The 20,580-nt window shown below is 49.8% G+C and overlaps 2 protein-coding genes across 2 annotated transcripts in view; one reads left to right on the top strand and one right to left on the bottom strand.

Annotated features, from left to right (window-relative positions):
* RADIL (Rap associating with DIL domain) overlaps positions 1–7,660 on the top strand; it is a 66,760-nt gene extending 59,100 nt beyond the window's left edge. Inside the window, 3 exon segments of the mRNA XM_066640693.1 lie at positions 2,346–2,485; positions 3,003–3,142; positions 5,039–7,660. Coding sequence (XP_066496790.1) covers positions 2,346–2,485; positions 3,003–3,142; positions 5,039–5,147 — 389 coding nt within the window. The 3' untranslated portion in view covers positions 5,148–7,660.
* Positions 7,661–8,474: 814 nt separating this feature from the next.
* Positions 8,475–19,573, bottom strand: AP5Z1 (adaptor related protein complex 5 subunit zeta 1). The gene is made up of 17 exons (XM_066640508.1): positions 19,495–19,573; positions 18,104–18,241; positions 17,330–17,516; positions 16,672–16,816; positions 15,201–15,310; positions 14,821–14,989; positions 14,071–14,211; positions 13,606–13,643; positions 13,267–13,429; positions 12,984–13,162; positions 12,531–12,673; positions 12,264–12,401; positions 11,933–12,044; positions 11,702–11,799; positions 11,416–11,548; positions 10,397–10,611; positions 8,475–9,185 (listed from the first exon to the last, which is right to left on the bottom strand). The coding sequence occupies exons 1-17, from the start codon at positions 19,533–19,535 to the stop codon at positions 8,900–8,902; spliced, it is 2,436 nt and encodes an 811-aa protein (XP_066496605.1). The 5' UTR covers positions 19,536–19,573; the 3' UTR covers positions 8,475–8,899.
* Positions 19,574–20,580: the final 1,007 nt, after the last annotated feature.

Raw genomic sequence — 20,580 nt, 5'->3', positions numbered from 1 at the left:
GCACCAGGATGAGGTCTCTTGTTATCTGGTGTGCTCCCTGGGGCATTTGGTGGGCCGCTGTAAGATACAGGAAGCTGGACTAGATGGGCCTATGGCCTGATCCAGTAAAGCTGTTCTTATGTTCTTACAGGAGTCAAATTCAGCCCTATTCACTCATATTTATCATTGCATAATTTCCTCTCCTTTAAAAAAAAAAAAGAATTTCCATGGGGCCAGGTCTACCCATCTGGGGGGTGAACCAAGGCTCCTCTCCTCACCCATAGGCACAGCAGCAGTACCAATGGTCAATCCCCCCCCCCTCCATCAGCCACTGCCAATGGGGCTCTAGAGCCCAGGCCTACCAGACTTCCTGATGCAGAGCCCAAGTCTATCACCTGGTAGATCTGGACTCCTGTATGGTCTGGGATGGGAGGAGGTCTGTGGATGTGACGCCATGAGTTTCTGCACAGGACTTTCCATTCCTGCTGTGGTTCACTGGTTTGCAAATGGCAGTCACGGAAACCAAATCAGGAAGGTCTCCCCCATACTAAGGGCATTGGAAAGGCTGAATTGACACAAGCAGCACAATGAAATGGCAGAGTTCCTGAGTGGTATCGTACCACTACATGTGAGAGGGGGGAATCTATCACTCAAGCCTCCCAGGAAGATTAAAAATAGACCTTCATACATATAGAAGGCTATAGTAACCGGGGTTAAACACTTTCTCCCTTCTGTGCTAGTTTTCTGCTTTCAGGGACATTCTCTTTCAAGATTGGAACGTGCAAAAATGGCATCTCTGGCCTGCAGTGGGACAGTCTTTTCTGTCACTGTACATTCATGCAGCGGTTTGCCAAAGTCTTGGCTTGCATGGGAGCAGGTTAGTGGCCAGAGCTAACATTGCCTGCCTGTCTTTGACTGAAAATGCAGCCCCCCCCCCTCAAACCAGGGGTGGGTGGGAATTTAACTGCTGACCAAGATGGTGCAAATTGCCAAAAGTTCTGCAAGGCTACAGCTGTAGATACGGAAAGAGCCTCTTGCCTCTCTGAGTCACTCGGTGGAAGCAGCTGGACAGAGCGCTTGCCAAGGATAGCTGGAGCAGCATGAATCCCGTCTCCGCAAAGGGCTGGGCTCCCTGGCTGCTTCTCCAGACAGCCATCTAAAATATGTTTTGGAGAAGCAAAGGGAGTTCTGTCAGCCCCTCTGTCCACGCTGCACCTCCTGGGCTCGACCCCTGGGTGTGTGGACTTGGTCTGAAGCTCTTTCCTGCCTGTGAAAATAAAAGGGGATTTGTCACCAAGCTGGCCACATTCCGAACTATGTGCATCATGTGGTTCCAGCTTAATTGGTGTGCATCTAAACAAACACGCTTTGGAATGCCAGTTGTGTTTTTGATCCCGGATAAACAGGGGGAGGCGCCTGTATCCCAATCACGCAGTGGTGTTTTGCTGCATAGGAATGGCGCCGTGTGAGCTTGAACCTCCAGGGCAGTCAAGCCTGGAAAGCCAGAGTGTCATCTGGAAGTTACGCATTGTGGTTTTGCTGGCTAGATGTGGTTGCATCTAGCACCAAAGCTGGCTGTTGCAAATCCTAGGGTTTGGAGGTGGCTTTGAGCTTTGTGGGCCCTTGACAAGGAGGGTCTCTTAACTATTTTGGAGTAGGGCGTAGCCCACGGGGTCCCAAACTGGGGCGTCGCAAGGCTGTCTGCCCCCCGTTGGCCAGCAATGAAACTGTGAGGCAACGCTTCAAAAACCGGTAAGAGGCTAGGCTTGGGTTGGCTGGCTGAGCTTCTGTGCAGTTTTTGTGTGCTCGGGAGGGGCTGCCCGCTTGCCCTGGTGGGCATCTTACCAGCCTTTGAAGCATTGGGTTGAGGTCTCCAAATACAGGTGGAACTAGCAATGAGAGCATGGGGGGGCAGCATCATGGGCCCTATAAGATTGGGGAGCTCTGGTGTAGCCTAGATGCGTTGGAAGGAGAACATGCCCCATGAGGTGGCTTACGGTGCCACCTCCAGCCTTGACAGTCCCCGTGCAAAGCGAGAGTATGCAAATAACGGTCATTATGGTGGCCTCTTTTTGTCATTCCAGGGGTGTCCCACCACTTGGTTATCTCTCTAGTTTCTCCAGCCTCTCTCATCATTATTCCAGCTGCAGGGAATTTCACACACATTTGATTGCCCCAAGCAGGTGAGCCTCCAAATCTTGGCTCCTGGCATTCCAGTGCAAGCTGTAGAGTGTGCTATTTGGAAGACTTCCTAGAGAGTCCTTATGGGTCACGACAAGGAGCAAAGGAGGAAGTCCTGCTTGGAAGGATCACTGCATCCAGCACCCATGAGGCTCACATGCTTCTCTCCTCTCTTTTGGCCCCAGGCTCTTCACCGACACCCTACGACTTTCCGACCCCCGAGTCGTCCAGCCGTAGCTCCGCTGCAGACGATTTTTGCTACGTCTTTGTGGTGGAACTGGAGAAGGGGCCCATCGGCTTGGGAATGGGGTTGATCGATGGCCTGGTAAGTGGTGCCGCTTTTTGCCCCGTCAACGAGTCTGGCACCCAAATGACACCACACGTTGGCTACTTGGCAGCCTGCGAGTCTGTTCTCCAAAGTAGCTGCTACACAGCAGGAGAGAGCAACAGAATGTGCAGTACCCACTGGCTGCCAGGGTCCTTGGCAAATGGATAAAGGGGCTCCAGGCAAGGGCATCTGGAGGAGATGACACAGTGCCTCCTCCTCCTCTGGTGTACCCTGAAGTGACATCACAACATCACATGACATTGTGATGTCACTGTCCCAGGCATTGGGGCTGTTAGGTACAACACTGCCTACCCCCTGCGTATAAATTATGGTTATTTAAATTTCTAAAAGAGCTAGAGATTAAATTCAACCTGTGTTTTAAGAACAAGAGGCTGGAATTTCTGCCACCTTTTCTGCTTGTTTTTTTCTCTCCTCAGAAGCCAAATCTCCAGGTCTGGCTCTTGTGCCCACCCTGTTACTGACTCCCATTTCCTTCTTTCCACCCACCCCACAGCACACCCCCTTGAATTCTCCCGGGATCTACATCCGGACTCTCATCCAGGACAGTCCCGCGGCTGCCGAGGGCAGACTTTCCATCGGGGACCGCATCCTTGCCGTGAACGGAACAAGCCTCATTGGCTCTGATTACCAGAGGTAGGGGAAGAAAGTGCAACTGTCCGTCTTGGTGGTAGTTGGGGCAGCTCACACAACAGAGAGAGCCACACAATTAGTACCCAATGATGGTCTACAAGATCACTGATCTACATGTGCCATAGGAAGATGTCAGTTAGCAGTGTGTCAGAGTGGGAGAGAACAAGGGGACAACTTGCAAGGGAGCAAAGTATTGAATCCTCCTGAAATGGGCCTGATTTTAAACCATTTCCTAGACTGTGTGTACTCCGTACAGCCACGTCTGCACTTGAAGTGGTTGATAAAGGTTATTGGAAACAGCAACTTTAAGCAAAACGACTTAGAATTATAACGGGACCAATTTTACTGTAGGCTAATTGTTATGCATAAACAAGAGTTACGTTCTACAGCGTATTTGTGGTCACAGAAACATCACCAATGTTCTAAATAAAGACCCAAAAACACTTTTACAAGAAACAATTAAATATTGAAATAAGTGTGAGTTTTCCAGTCCCGAGAAAAGCCACACAGACATGGGGAGAAGGCGCAAACACCACCCACACAGTGGCCTCAGCCACATTGTTTTTTTCTCATCAACTTTATACCAAAAAGACTTTAAGCAAAGACTAGCTGTACTGCAAAAACTAAAATTCTAGGCTAGGAAAAGTTGAATTATGCAAATAGAGAGTTCTCGTGTACAATTTCTGCCAGTCTCATCAATGCTTGCCCCCCCCCCCACTCCATATAACCGAAACTTATTTTTCTTCTGAACGTTTTGATTTCAGCAAGTGCGGTCCCCATGCTTTAAGAACATAAGAACAGCCCCACTGGATCAGGCCATAGGCCCATCTAGTCCAGCTTCCTGTATCTCACAGCGGCTCACCAAATGCCCCTGGGAGCACACCAGATAACAAGAGACCTCATCCTGGTGCCCTCCCCTACATCTGGCATTCTGACTTAACCCATTTCTAAAATCAGGAAGTTGCACATACACATCATGGCTTGTAACCCGTAATGGATTTTTCCTCCAGAAACTTGTCCAATCCCCTTTTAAAGGTGTCCAGGCCAGACGCCATCACCACATCCTGTGGCAAGGAGTTTCACAGACCAACCACACGCTGAGTAAAGAAATATTTTCTTTTGTCTGTCCTAACCCGCCCAACACTCAATTTGAGTGGATGTCCCCTGGTTCTGGTATTATGTGAGAGTGTAAAGAGCATCTCCCTAATCCACTCTGTCCATCCCCTGCCTAATTTTGTATGTCTCAATCATGTCCCCCCTCAGGCGCCTCTTTTCTAGGCTGAAGAGGTCCAAACGCCGTAGCCTTTCCTCATAAGGAAGGTGCCCCAGCCCAGCAATCATCTTAGTCGCTCTCTTTTGCACCTTTTCCGTTTCCACTATGTTTTTTTTGAGATGCACACCTTTCAATCACACCTTCAAAAACAGAATGGCTGGAAGGGAGTGGGGTTCCTCAAGGTGGTTCAGTTCTGTAGCCTTTTGGTGTTCCTTCAGAATTGCAACACACAGCCACAGACAGACAGACATCCACACCCTTGCCTGTTGTTTGATTGGTTTGCTGAGAATGGGGGTTTGCTGGAGCTGTCTGGGTCTCCCTATATGTTGTACAACAGGTGTCTGCACATGCTCAAATCATAGCATAGGCTCAAGACACCCACCAGCCACTTGCTAACTGTAACATCAAGTGAAGACGTTCCAGTGTATGAATAAATCATTGTGGATCTAAAATCGGAGAGAAAAGTTTCCTACCAGCCCTCGCTGCAGTGCTTTCCCAGAGTACTCACAGTTATACACATACAGCTGTCCCCCCACTAGGGGTTAGAATTCTCAAGATATACCTGAATGTGTGAATGAGCCCAAGTTACCCCCCACCCATTGTGGCTTGCTTTTCTCTTCCTTCAGCGCCGTGGACCTCATTCGATCCGGGGGCAAGAAAGTGCGATTTCTGGTGGCCAAGTCTGAGCTGGAGGTCGCCAAGAAGATCAGTTTCAGTGCTTCTCCTTCCCCATAGGCTGGCAAAGCAGAACGAGTCCTTCCGCGCTCTCTGACAGCAGGCGCTGCATGGAGACCAACCAAGCAAACTGGTGGTGCGCACAACCGATGTGATGGGACTAGCAAGGGATGTCGGGTGTGGAAATGCACCTGGGTCAGAGCTGGGGGAGAGGGTGCTATTCATAGCCCGAGAGAAGAGATTTGCATGAGCAGAAATACTGTTTGTGAAAAGGGCAGAAAGAGAAGAAAAGGCAGCTTCTCACAAGTACAGAGATGTCAAGGATCCAGGTCACCTTCTTCCCGATGAGTACAGCATTTGCGCCCTCCACCACCCTTAAAAGCCAGAGGTTGCTTATTCTCTGGCCTGTTTTTCTCTTTCTCTACTAATACACACCAATTCCTAGGTGAGGAGCAACTTGTCACTCTAAATCCTAGACAGAACAGCACAGATGCCCCTGTATGTCCTGCACTATGCCCTCTAGATAGCCCTGCATTTCAGCGCTGTAGAGCTTGGGCAAGACTGGCTGTGGAAACAAATGGACTTAAATCACGTGGCCGGTTTCTGCTGCTCCGGATTGAGGACCGGGCATCTGCCCACCACAGCAGGTCTGCCTTTCCCTAGTTATGCCAGCTCCAAGGCCTTTCTTACTAGCTGTATTCACGGTGTGCAGAAGTCAGTCTTCAAAGAGGCTTGCGCCACTGCCACATGCCTGATTGCCTGCGTGACACAAGAGCTGCACCCAAGTAACCAGAGAGGGAAGCTTTATAGAAAGCTTGTCCATAATTTAGGGGCTACTAAGAAGGGTTGTGGGCTCCTGATTGTTGGAAGTCTGGTTTAAGTATGCTGCCAGGATATATTTAGGCTACCCATGTTACTTTATTAAAAGCAGAGGGAAGCTCTCTGGTTTTCTGTAAGCAGCACGGCAGGCAAAAATCAATTGCTGCAGCTTCCGAGGATTAGCCCTACAAGACCATTTGAAGAGTTTGCAAGTAGCGGGCTGAGGAGTGGCAAGGCTTGAGTTCAAATCCCACCCTGGCTGTTGTCTTGTGTCCAAACCCCGTCCCCTGCATCTCAAAGACTGAGCCGTCTGCCAGCACTGCCAAAGTCCTTCAGAAGTGCTTGATGCCACTACAGTGCATCTGGCCATAAAGCCAAACCCTCTCTCTCTCCTCTGGAACGTTAATTGCGACGGTCCCAGAGCCAGAAAAACAGCTCAGCTCTTCCACTCTTTTCCTGCCAGCGGCAGAGAGGGATGGCGCTCTCACCTTTTGCAATGAAAAGGGCAATTCTGCCACCGTGTGGCCGATGGCTTTCTTGGCAGTCCAAAGGGCTTTCCAAACCAGCTATTTGCAAGCTCAGCCCACCCAATTGGCTCGGTGGGAGCTCTGTCCCAGGCTTGCCTAGCAACAACAAACAGGACAACTTCTCCGCTCCATCTATTCCTCCACCTCCTCTGGTGCTGCTATGGAACAAGCCTGGGTGGGCGGGACAGGGGAGGGAAATGTATTTTAGCTGCTGCAAGGCATTCTCCAACCTCCCACCATGTCCCCAGGGGAGGCTGGTTGACCGAACCCGAAGGAAAGGGAGCTGTATTCACAAGTTCCAGGAAAAGGGGAAGAACGGGGGTGGGAGAAAATGGAAGGATACCAGTTAGGACCGCAGGTTCGTAGCTCTTGACAGTCCAAGCACAAATATACACAACTGGATCTATGATGGCGACAGCCACACTACTAGCCTTAAACCAGCCATCAAAAAACCCCAAAGGGTACATCCCAGGGCAGACAGAACCTCTCCATGCAGGACGGTCTCTGCTTTCTGCTAGGTAGAGGGAGTCAAGCAAGCAAGCTATACCCTGCCGGCTCAGCCCAAAGCTTCATCAAAGCCAGAAAGTTCAAAGAAAGTTCAGGAAGCGGGCTATAGAGGCAAATCCCCCTCTTCCCAGAGTTTGCCCTCCACCCACAGGGCATTCAGAAGCACAGGGTCTTGACCAAAGGCCATCCACAGACCCAATCTCCTTCAAAACCCCTTTACAAGCTGTACTTGTGCTCCCAGGATTGGTTTGCACCTACTACTCCCCCTCCATCCCATCTCCCAAGCAGTCATGCAACTATAGCTGAATGCACAGGTTACTGCCAAAACAAGAGCTGAGCTCCCTGGTTAGAGTTGTACCCTGCTCCCTTGCATGGAAAAAAGAGGATTCACTCATTGATAAGATCCCCGATACCCACCTATAAACCCTCAAATGGGAGACGCTCCCTGTTTCTAGGCAAACAGTCACTGGCATTTATTGAGAAGGGAGACATTAAGCAAGTATTTCAGATCCTTTCCAAAACTGTCCCTCCCAGAAGCTGGGAGGGACAATGACCTATTTTTGTTTGTTTGTTCATACTGTGCATCTTTCAAATGTATATAGTTATAATATTGCAGATGTGTTATTCAAAGAACAAGAGCAACGGAGGAGTGCAGCAGAGGCGTTTGACCCTCCTTTGTGTTAAAGAACAAACTGGATACAGTAAAACCCATTGAAACCAGCTGCTGTTTGATTCTAATCTTCCACATCCCCCTTACGCAAAAGAACAAGCAGAGGGAGGGGTGGGAAGGGACAGAATGTGTGCGCCTGGCTGGAAAATATGCCATGAGAACAGGCTCTCTTTGTGGTTGTAATTCTTATGTCACCTTAATGCTCTCGCAGCACATTGACCAGGCCCCAAAATGGTCAAGACACACAATCGGTTTTTTGACAACTGACAAGGCACACCATGTTGTTGGTAAAGGGCTCACCTCCCCCAATGGCCCTACTAATAAATGACTCTCCCCCAAACTCCCACAGCCCACCTACAGACCAGTCACAGCACACTGGTTGAAAATCACTGCTCTTTAGACCCAGAGCATTCACATTAATACCTCTCAGCGCAGCTACAGAATAAACCACAGGGTTTCAGATATTCTCCCTTCAGGGAACTTTTTCCACATAGAATCATCTACCAAGAAATGTCATTCCATTTCACAGAAATGTGAAAACAGCTGGCGAGGGGGGGGGGGAGGAAGAGTTAGTCATGGCTACCAAATTTGACTAACAGCAACTAATTTCTTCCACTGGCTTCTGTGACCGAGTTGGGCTCCTGCTTTGCAATCAAGCTAAGAACAAGAGAAAAAGGGAAGAAGGTCCAATATGACCACCGTGCCTGGTAGACAGCAGAAATGTCTCCTCTTCCTACCAGGAATGGAAGTCAAAGAGGACAGGCCTTCCTGCAAGGCAGTGTCAGCTACTCGGGCCCTAAAGACAAAGCTGGGAGCTTGGGGCAGTAGACAAAAGAGGAACACTCATTTTGTTTAGCTACTCCAAAAGGTTTTTTTTTATTACACAGGAGAGCCCAAATCCAGCACCCCCAATGCTTGTGCTGAACTGGCAGAGACAGAAAAAGACAGGCCAAGAATTCCAGGTGCCTGGTTGGTTAGAGAAAGAGAAAATTGCTCCAAATGGTAGAGAAGACTCAAATAAGTTGGTCTTGAAAAAAAGCTGTTCACCTTGAGCGGTTTTCTCTTCTGATTTGTCCACAGATCATAGTATGTCAATCTCCTCCTTAGGGGATGAGTGTTTTCAGTCTTCTGCATCATCCACAGGAGCCTTCCCCCTTTGGGAGGGTAACCTACTCAAGTCATTCCAAACTCTCCCCCCCCCGATCAAGAACATAATCAGTGAATGTATACCCACCCCCATGGCTGAGCTTGAAAGTCAAAGCTCCGTTCAACACCAGAGCGATGTCGCTTCAGCCAGGAACAGAACTCCTCCTCCTGGGAATGGGCCCTCCTGCCAGCAGCTGGCTGGTGGTCCTCATGGCGAGGGGCAGGGAGGTGTTAGTGTCCCGGTGGAATCGGGGGCTGGATATGTCAGCAGACGGAGTCAGCGCGAACTGAGCGACAGTGGGCAGCTTCAGCAGGTTCAGCAGCTCGGTGGCCCGGGTCAGGATTGCTTCGGCGTCCTCAGTGTCGTACACGGAGGAAATGGCAGGACTCTGGACAAACGCCCGCATCTTGGACAAGGACAGGGAAACCCTGCACAGAGGAGGAAAGTGGAGACACCGAGTGAGCGAGCACAGTCTATGGACTCGGGAGGTGGGGTTTAGGGCACACAAACCCAGTTCTGCAGCCTGAAGACAGCAGGCAACAGTAAGGCCCAAGCGTTCAGCCAGCACGGAGTATGTATCAGCTGGGCTCCTTAGAACAGAGGTTCCCAAATTGTGTGCTGTGGCACCTGAGGGCACCATGGAATGTCCTTGGCTGCCTCTCCTTCCCGGCCATCCCAGGCATGCTATCTTGCATCACATGAGAGCTCACGGAATCCAAGATGGCAGAGCCTGGGAGCGCTGAAAAGAAGAGGCTGTTGTGAACGAAGGCTGCCGTGACCACGGTAAATTTAGGAACCGCTGACTTAAGAACACACCCAAGAATCCTCTGCAGTATAAATAGCAGATGTGGAATGTTTTAAAACATGCTGCTTTAATTGCGCAAACAATTTTAAGCTTGAACTGTGGCGTTCTCAGCCCACCAGGTCTACTGCAGAAGTGAATTTGGGATAAAGTGGCAGAAGGCTGGTCCTTGCTGTCGGGGCCCCTCCCAGATGCCCTGCCCCTGACTTACCCTGGAGCAGGCACCCCAGGCCCAGGGTGGGGAGGCTTCCCTGCCCTTGAAGGGGGCAAAGCAGGTTGGCTCACCTCAACCAGCCAGAGGGGGCTGGCAGGGCCAACAAGGAACACTACAGGAAACAAGCCGGGAACAGGAAAGGCCTTTTCTGCCCCACCTGAAGGAAGGGGAGGGGCCAAAGGGGGCGGGCTTGCTGCATAAAACAGGGAGGCCAGGGATGAGAGGCAGGCAGTGTGAAGCAGGGAGCTGTGAGGTAACCAGCCCCTGCACCTAGGCCAGGTTTGGCAGCTCTGCTAGGGAGGAGGACAAGGGTGCTGGAACCCCCTCCCCCTCCAGCCAATCTGAGGCCTCCCTGGGGTGGAACAAGCTTGCTCTAGGCCCCTCCAGGGGAAGGCCCCTACACTTGCATCCAAAACACACACACACACACACACATTTCTCATCATGCTTTGGTTGCAGCATCAAGTAACAACTGCCAGCTGGGAATAAATCCAGAGGAGGGAGACGTCGTCATCATCATCACCCTTTCCAAGGTCAGTTGGCACTGGGTGCCCACAAGCCATCATGATGAAAAATCAAGTGAGGCACACGCAGCATGGCCACCTTCCTCTCCCGGCTCAAACCTGGGGATCAAGTCCTGGCTGCGTGATGCCAACTTGGTCAACGCGGTCATGAGAACGGCGATGACACGGGGCGAGGACGTGGGCACGCTGGCCGAGGGCCGCAGCTGCGTGATCTCGAAGAGCATGGCTTCCAGGACTTCAAAGAACTTGTTGATCTGCTCCACCGTGCATCTCTTGTCGTGCACCACTGACACGTATTCACCGATGGCCCACACCTATTGGAAGACGTGCAGTCGGGAGGGAGGGACATGCGGTCTCAAGCCTAGCCTCACAGCCTAAAGGGAGAAGCTCACTACGGACAACTGGGCAGGAAGAGCCTGCGCACTGTGGCACCTAAGAGACCAAGCTGTGAATTTAATTTCTTCGGTGTGAAACCAGCCTCTGCCGTGAATTCACAAGGTGGCCTCAAGTCTCTCACTCTTCCCCATCTGCGACACAGTGTGCCCTCCTTTTCTGCAGACTGAACATCCGTGGATCTATGGGTGCCAAGCCCACGGTCGGAGGACCTCGGAATATCTCCCAGATGTGACCAGAACTCACTGGTCAAACTGGAAGCTGCTTCTGATTGTGTCCAGGAAGCCATGTGCTACCTCCAGAGGGCAGCCCCCCCCCGGTAAATAATTGTGGCATTGTGCCAGCTCCCAGCCCCCTGCAGATTTTATAATCCACGGAATTCTGTATCCCAGGGGGTCCTGAAATGGATCCCCCAACGGATACTGAGGGCCCACTGTATGCAGATCATCATACTTGCTTAGAACAACCACCATGTAAGGACCACATCAATAAATTACACAGGAAGCACTTTGCGTGCTCGGAAAGTGCTATACAAAATCAGCATTATGGACAGAAGATTATTTAAGTCATTCCCACCCCACTACTGCTGCGACAGCCCAATGAAGCCTACAAGATTCTAACTGAACTGGCTGGCCCTGTGCAGAATAAAGAGGAATGCCTTAGGAACACGTTCAGCATCCCACAGGGGAACCTTCCATTCTCCCGGTACGTGGGTGGCTCCTTACCACGTGGGTAAAGATGTCCTCTTTGCTCTGAATGTTGGTGACGGTTCCCGAGAACTCCAAAAGCTCCTTGGAGAGCTCCACGACCAACGAAGGGTGCCGTGTGCACAAGGCCGGCAGATGGCGGCTAGTCACCCTGCCAGGGAAGAAGGTAACCAGAGGTCCAGATGCACAGACTTGCTTCCCCCAGGAGCTTCAGGATTGAAAGCTCTCTAGTCCTGCCCGCTCTGGAGGGCCGTGAACATTAAAGACTCGCATCCTCCTCGATCCCAGATTGGCAAACACTCACCTGTAGACCTCCACCTTGAAAGCTGGGATCTCACAGAGCTGGTCGCTCCTTTCCAGCACTGCCAGAACCAGTGTGTTGGCGAGAGCCCCGTCTGCAAACTAGAGAGGAAGGGAGAGAACCTTACTCTGGGCAGCTGCACTCGTAAGGGCTGATCAAGGAAGCCTCAGAGGACTGCAGCAGCTCTGGTGGAAGCCGCAAAGAGGCCGTTTTAGGCAGAGGAAGCAGCCTCACCTTGGCTACCACCCCGAAGAAGAGCTGCAGCAAGACAGGGACGCCCTCAGCACACTGCACAACCCGGGCGGAACTGGTCATGGAGCCCAGAAGCTGGCGGAGGGGAGTCAATCTGGGGGAATAAACCAAGAAAAGCCATCCGATTCCAGGGCACCTTGTATTGTTTATTTATTTTATTTAAAAGATTTGAATCCCACCTTTCCTATGCCAGAGCAAATGCCCACAGTGGCTCACAATTCAAGACTATATATATAAAGAAAGCACTGTTACAGACACACAGGGGACAGACAAGGACACATCACCCAAATGTAAGATGGAATGACCTGCCCACCTGCCAGGGTCTCCAGGGGCAGACTCAACCCGGAGGAGATACTGGAAGAGGCCCCGATACTGCGGGTGGCGGAAGGCTTCAAGGCAGGTGGCTGGCTTGACTGCAGGGTCCACAGTGGACATGGGAGTCAGAACAGACCTAGTGAGAGAGCAGAAAGCACACAGCACAAGCCTCGTTTACCTGCACTGAGACCATACAAGGGGGTCTGTCCCAGGCAGTGTTGTTAGATACTTGAAAGGAAAACAGTGGTGCCAAGGGGGCTGTTACCTCAGCTGCACCTCCAGGGCAGCGGTTAAGCAGGGCAGGTCGAGCAGCAAATGGAAGATCTCCAGGGCTGTGTCTCCTCCAAGCAAGGCTGGCAAAAGGTCCATGAACTCAGCAATCAGAGCTGGGCTGTTCCATGCCAGGAACTGCAGAGGGAAGACAAATGCCCCTGCTGTTGCCGGTGTCTCCTGTGCATCTTTTTCAGTCTGCGAGCCTCTGGGGACAGGGATCTTACTCATTTAGGCTTTTAGCTTTGTAAACCGCTTTACGAACTACTTTCTGTTGGAAAGCGGCTTACAAGTATTTTTTTAATAACAGAGAGCTCGCGGGTCTTAACCTCTGCCACTTCTTGCTCTGGCTGATGTAGTGTAGCCCACCTCTGGCAACTGCGAGTAACAGAGTCACTTCAGAACCCCCACACGGGCCTGAGTCTGAGCACACTTTGGCCCCCTGTACCTTGAAGAGGTTTGGGGTGCTCTGCCGGAAGATGCCAAGGTCCTCAGCAAAGAGACGGATGTTGTGCCTGCAGAACTGGGTAAACTCATAGGCCAGCATTGGGCTGTGGAAGAGCTGAGCAGGCACTTTGGTGAACAAATGCTTGTAAATGGCTTTGGCGTCCACGGCAGCTGTCTCACCTGGGTGGGTGGGAACACAGGACAAACACACGCACCATCAGCCCACAGCCCTGCTCTGCTTTCTTCAGCCCGGAGTCAGGGGCAAGCCAGCATCCCATCCTTACTGTGATTCAGGAAGAACTGGGCAATGGGTAGCAGGGCTCTTGCGTAGGAGAGATCTCCACTGATCCAGCCATGCAGGTTCTTGAGGCAGGAGAGGGAGCGGTAGACGTAGGAGGAGTCCTGCTTGCAGATAATGTCCATGATGGTGATCGCTTCGATGAGACACTGCAGGGGAAAGAAAGAGCCATTCCTGACACAGAGTTCAACCTAGGCTGTGGTCCTAAGCACGCTTTCCTGGGAGCAAGCCCCACTGAGCATAGCGGGACTGACTTCTGAGCAAACATGCAGAGGATCCCACTGGAAATCCCCTTCCACCCACCTGCCAGCTCTGACACACTCACAGCTTTTTGCAGCTCTCCATCTGCTTTCTTCAGAGCCCCTGGCAGAGACAGCAAATCAAACAAATCAGGGCCACAGCCATACCCCAGTGGCAGCACACCTGCTCTGCAGGCAGAAGGTACCAGGATGATTCTCTGGTGGCATTCCCAGGAATGGCTGGGAAAAGTCTGAAACATTTTGCAACGCCCCTGAGCAGTGGAAGGCCTCATCTTAGCCCCCTTTAGGCTTCAGAGCAGAAACTGGGCACCTCTCTCTCTGCAGTCATAAGGACTAGAAATATAAAGAGGACATATTTCTAGGCTTCCTACAAAGTCTGTTAAGCATCTGTCCTGAAAAAACTTCCTGTAATCTGAGGGACAGTCAGGGCTTCTTGAGTTGCAAAGTAGAAAAGGAGGAGATGGTGAGTGACGGTGCTAGATTCCACCCTCTCCAGAAACAAGTCAGTGATAAAACAAAAAAAGACTCACGGCGGTTACTCTGCTCTATAAGCCGCTGGCAATACTCAAAGGCCTTCTCCCGCAAGCGCTCCTTTGGGGGAAGCAGGCGACTCGAGGTGGACGTGACGGAAACCATGGACACGATCGAGCCATCCACCTCTGATTTATCATCTGCAGGGGGAAATGATACAAGACAGGACACAAACACCACAGAAGCAATGAGTTAAGTAACACTCCTGATAACTGCTGATAAACCCCCTTTTTGAAAATTAAAACTAGAGTCAGGCTGTCCTTTTACACTTCCAGAGGCTGAAATTAAGGGCACCCTCCATGCCTCTGGATGAGTCACTGATCTGGGCACGCACCTCTTAGGGAAGGTAATTCTGCTCCATCGTTTCATGGAAAGCAAAAGATTCCAATAGGTGATGAGGCAGAATTAGCCACACTCCTCAGCCAAAACTGCTTGGAAGAAGGCAAGGCAGAAGGATGAATCAGATATGCAACAAGCAACATCCTCCGAGGGTAGGACGTTCCACTCTCTGTGTGTACTGGGAAAAGCTGCATGATCCGTTCACATGGAATACCAGCACAAGCACTACCTGCCCCCAGTGGAGACTGACTGAAAGGAGGAGAGGTCAGAACAGTTAATCATTCAGAGACACAATGGAATGTCTACTCTCTGATCTCATGGGAGCATTTAATCGTTTTTTCCCTTCCTGTAACACGCCAGTGCACAGCAGGGAAAAGGCACACTCTGCTCACTGCGTCCTCAAACCTGACCTGAATGTGGACTGGCTGCTCCATCACTTCCATAGCAAAGGAGCCATTTTCGCAGCATGGAAAAAGCCTGCATGTTGAGCCACTGATCCTCTGTGTAATACTGGCCGACCGAGAGCACGGTGAAGAAGTCCGTGGCAACCGTGCCGTCCACCTCTGTGATGGGACCAGGCTGGGAGGCAGAGATGGAGGCAAAGAAAGCCTTGTCAGGCTGCAGCCTTTCTGAGTTGCAAGGTATGTGACCGAGAGGGGCATGGCCAGGGTCAAATGCAGGTAGCCCCAGACTGCACTGGAAACCTACAGAGGCTTGATGGCAGGGAAGAGTTTCGGTCACATGGCTTCCAGTCTTTGTGACGCTGAGTGTGCGATTGGGGCTCCCTCACCTGTCTTGCTCTGGGGTTGAAGAAGCCTCCTGAGGACTGGGGCACTCCTTGATGAACACTGGCATATCTCAGCCAGTCCACCATCCTCTTGCTGAGCAGATTGATCTGATCTAGGGGGCCAAAGCAACACAGCGCATCAGAAAGAGGTGCTAAAGGAGATCCAGTGCTAGCCAATTAACAAGCCCAGCCTTCCAACATCAGCCAAGCCCCGAATCCACCTGTCACCAATTGCCAAGGACGAGAGGGAACTACTGCTGCCAACTGCAGTTTGTCTCAATCTGGACTTAACTGAAAGATGCTTCGGGAGACAAGCTCTGCTGAAAAGCAGGATACATACACAACAAAGCTAGCCTTAGAGCAGGGCTTTCCAGACCACGGACCTGCTCTGGCACCCAGTCTAATCCCTCCCCTGCATGAACAGAGCTTATTATTAGGCAGGTGAGCCTTTTTGTGCCGCCAATCTCTGCACTCTGGCTGGTCGCTTCCAAGTTCAATTGCCCCATCAGGCTTTGTGCCCGGATTTCTGGGCAGATGCGGCTGGCTAGAGAACAATTTGGGGGAGACTGGCAGCAAGGTAAGCAGGCTCCCCAGCAGAATGGAATGCTCCGTTTGCACTGGGGTGCCTTTCCCAGTGCACAGTGGTCTCCAGTTGGTCTCGAGACAGCTGCCCTAGAGCTTCAAAGTCTAGCCTAGGGCTGGGCATGAACTTTTCATTTTTATTCCAGTTCCTGCAGGCCCCAAACCCCACAGCTCAGACCAAGTTTGATCCACATCACCACTTCTGTCTCTTCTTTCACAGGTTCTTCCCAGATGCAAGAGTGCTCCTCCTAGCCTCTAGAAGCTTCAGTCTGCGACAAGATTCTCAGTTGCCATGAACAGAGCAGAGCTACATGCATAATCTATCATTTATGAAGGTGGTCCTGGGTGCTAAGAAGTTTGGGAACCACTGGACTGTTGGCACTTTCTCACCGTCAGTTTTCATCATTTATACTACACCATCAATTCAGATGGCGCTCTGAAGAGATATGGCCCTGGCCCCAAGTGGCTCACAACCCAGAAACACCCATAAAAGGGCAACATAAGAACATAAGAACATAAGAACAGCCCCACTGGATCAGGCCATAGGCCCATCTAGTCCAGCTTCCTGTATCTCACAGCGGCCCACCAAATGCCCCAGGGAGCACACCAGATAACAAGAGACCTCATCCTGGTGCTCTCCCCTACATCTGACTTAACCCATTCCTAAAATCAGGAGGTTGCGCATACACATCATGGCTTGCACCCCATAATGGATTTTTCCTCCAGAAACTCGTCCAATCCCCTTTTAAAGGCGTCTAGGCTAGACGCCAGCACCACATCCTGTGGCAAGGAGTTCCACAGACCGACCAGAGGGAGGGGAGTGACAGGAGAAGAATATGAAATTATTCCATGTACCAAGATCTCTACAGGGCTTCAGGACTCGCTTGTTTACCTTCATTAAGGCTTGCTGGGAACAGACTGATGACGTTTGACAGGAGGGGCATAAGGTATCGTGCACCGTGGCCTTCAGGGATTCGGCCTTCAAGGACTTTCACAACACATTGCCCCAAAGCTTCCACCTCTGACTTTTTCATGCCCTTTGGGATCAAGAAAACATTACACTGCAGAACAGCCACAAGGACCAAACCACGTGAAGTCTACCAGGAAATCACTTGCTCTGGCAATGTCCCTGGGAGCCTCTGCTTCCCCTCATGGTGATTCAGTTGGGGTATTAAACAATCCAGACAACCAGAACATATCTGATTCAAGTCCCATTGGAACAGAAAGGAAACTGCAAAAAAGCATGTGAAACTTTGAGTGCCACAACAGGTTTTGAAAGAGAACATAAGAAAAGCCCTGCTGGATCAGGCGAAAGGCCCATCAAGTCCAGCGAGACTAGATTTCAGCAGAAATCAACAGATTTCCCAAACTTGTTAAAATATCAGCTCTCACCACATGGGGGAGTTTAAAAAAAATGCTCACTGTATGAAAACCACAAGATCAAGTTACTAGCAGTAACTTGCCATGCCCAAAAAGAAGGCAAGAAATGGACAAAAAGGGAACCGTCCAGAGCTAAGGCGGGTGTTCCCAGGTGAACATGGTTCACTTACCTGGGCCAGCTTGATGGAGAATGCCACACTCAGGAGTTTCGGGTCCTGGATCTTATCCCAAGACAAAGCTAGATCACTGCAAGGGGACATCTCTCTTAGAATGGCAGCACACAGTAGCTGGACTTGTTCAGGGCACTTTGGTAGACGCAGAATGGTCTGCAGAAGGGTCACAAATGTGTCATCCAACCTGCCAAAAATCAGGCATCAGTGTAAGGAGCAAAACAAACATTGAGGCATCATGCTTTGCTGGGGCACCACACACCACCAGTGGAAATAACTGCAGGTTTCAAGAGGTTTCCCTAAAAAGGAATGAGTTAAAATGTATTGAGAATTTGGGGTTACCCCTCCCAGTAAATCCAACATGCTACACATCTTCTAAAAGCTTTGATTCTGCTCCTGCTCTGTCATCACAAGCAAGCCCAAGACGTTTTAATAGTTCTTTCTTTCTGAAACCTGTTTCAACACTTTCTCAAGGAAACTCCTAGACAACAGGCATTTGTGGAAATCCCATCCTAAGGCTGCAATCCTACACACGTTTGCCTGAGAATAACTCCAACTGAACAGTGAGATCTACTAGCCACAAGATTGCACTACACATAAGGACATGTGTAGGACAAGCTGGTGCATACTTTCTTCAATGTGTTCAGCAAGACTTCCTGTCAACATGGATAGGAGATTATGTTTATTAAGGCCAGTGGGAATTTATTCACTGAATTTTAATAGAAGACAGAAACGCTGATTGCCAAAACAAGATCAGCATTTTCTTTCACTCACTTCCGGCCATATTTGGTGGCTGAGACAATAAGGAAGAGTCTTTGCAAGCAATCAATGGTTTCATTTCCCAAGTCCCGACTTTGAAGAAAGCCTGTGATTCGAGATATGAATTTTTTCAGTTCTTCGTCCTGGATCTCCCTAGAAAGACAAAGTACAGTTGATCAAGCATCTCAGCTTTGCAGAACTCCAAAGCAGATCTTTGCCAACATGGGTGGTTCCAAGTGGGTGGCTGGCTAGAGGTGCCGACCCTCCAGGACTAGGCTGGACTTTCCAAGAATCAGCATCAATCTCCTACTGAAAGCAAAGCTGGGGACTTTACATAGGGCTCCAGGATCTTTCAACATTGCATCATATTAAAATCATCATCATCATTATCATAATATCCAGAAATAAATAGCTTCAGTAGATGGCAACTCTAGAAGATGCCTTGTGCCTAACCAGATCAGTGACCCAGCTGAACTGATACCATTACACTAAGATTCGTGTGTGTACATATACATATACACACACACACACACACACACACACACACAGAAATAGGTAGGGGTGTGTATGTGTGTGTGTCTAAAGACAGATTTATATACATAATACACAGGTAGAAACAGATGTGTCCATGTGTGAGTAAACAGATTTATATACATTACATACAGATATAGATATGTGTGTGTGTGTGTACATAGACAGATTAGACACACACAGAGATAGAAATATGTTTATGTGTGTGTTGACAGATTTTATATACATTATATGCAGATAGAAATAGGTGTGTGCGTGTATGTACACAAATTTATTGATATACACTATACAGGTAGAAGCAGGTGTGTGTGTGAGTAAATAGATTAATATACACTATATACATATAGAGATGTGTGTGCATAGATAGATGGACAGATTTGTGTGTGTGTATGCACACACACACTGACAGAAATAGGTGTGTGTGTGAGTGTGTGTAGACAGATTTTATACACCTTTTATGTTGTGCGTATATATTTGTATACATCATATACAGATAGAGACAAATGTGCAGGACAGGCAGACAAGTGCAGGCGTTGCTGGGGAAGCCACAAGCAGAACTGTGCCTGGGGGGCCTGAAGGCAGCCACTGGTGAGGGGCGCCAGGGGCTGGTGCTCTGCCCCCTAGAAGGCAGCTGCGCTGGCTAGGCCTGCCCAACCCCCCCCCCCCAGTGTCCCCTGCCCTCCCAGTGCCTGCCCTCCAGCAGGCAGCATGATAGCCTGGGGGAGCCTGAAAGCAGCCACTGGTGAGGGGGGCCAGTGCTGAGCCCCCCAGAAGACAGCTGCCCTGGTTAGGCCTTCTCAGCCCCCCCCACCAGACCCCCAATGCCCCCTCCCCACCCAGCCAGCCAGCCTGCCTGCCTCTCTCCCTCCCCCTACCTAGCCTGGCGCAGGAAGCTCTCGGTGCCCGCCGTGTACATCCCTCCACCTGCCCCCCCCAGCTGGGGGCCCCCAGGACAGAGGCGGCGCTCAGCAAGCACCTAGCGCCAGGCCCCCTCCCCTGCCTCCCTCCTCTCCTCTCCTGCGCACGCGCACGGTCCGGCCCGCAAAGCCGTCCGTGCGGAGAGCGCTGCGCGGCACGAAGGTTCCGGCGTGGGAGGGGGAGGGGTGGGTCACGTGGGTCAGCAGGGGGCTCATGAGGGGGCTCAGCAGGGAGAAAGGAAAGGGGCACTCAGAGCTGCGAGGAGATCACGCTCTGCTGTGTCTTTACATTACAACATATATAGAAATTATAATGGCATTATATATAATCTATATAATATTAGATATATGATATATACATTATATATCATATACATTATGATATATAATGATATATAATGATGATATATAATGTGTATATCATATGCATTATATATCATCATGTACATTACAATGTACATTGTATATACATATATACACACACACATATATACATACATGTGTGTGCTGATATACGTATATGTATAAATATATATATATATATACATATATTTATATGTGTGTGTGTATGTGTTGATATATAAATGTATGTGTTTATATATAAGTATCTAAGTGCGTGGAGGGTATAAACATGTATATGTGAACATACATGTTTATATTATACACACATATGCACATATATAACACCATATACACACACACATTATATATATTAAAACACACATATACATGCATACACAAATATAAACGCACACATTTATTTATAAACACACACATTTAGACACATATACATACATACACACACACTTGTATATACACAAGCTTATATACACAGACTATATATATATATATAAACACACACACACTTATATATAAACACATTTATAGATACACACTATGTAGCTAAGCACACACACACACACCCATATATAAACACCACAGACATTTAGATAGAGAGAGAGAGATAAACAAACCCTGGATCAGAACTCAGCTTCACGTTGAGTTTGCTCACCCACACATTATAAATACACCTAAACACACACA

The sequence above is a fragment of the Tiliqua scincoides genome, chromosome 13 (assembly GCF_035046505.1).
Source record: "Tiliqua scincoides isolate rTilSci1 chromosome 13, rTilSci1.hap2, whole genome shotgun sequence".
NCBI lineage: Eukaryota > Metazoa > Chordata > Lepidosauria > Squamata > Scincidae > Tiliqua > Tiliqua scincoides.
The sequence above is the reverse complement of the archived record's forward strand: the minus strand, read 5'-3'. Positions and strand labels throughout refer to the sequence as shown.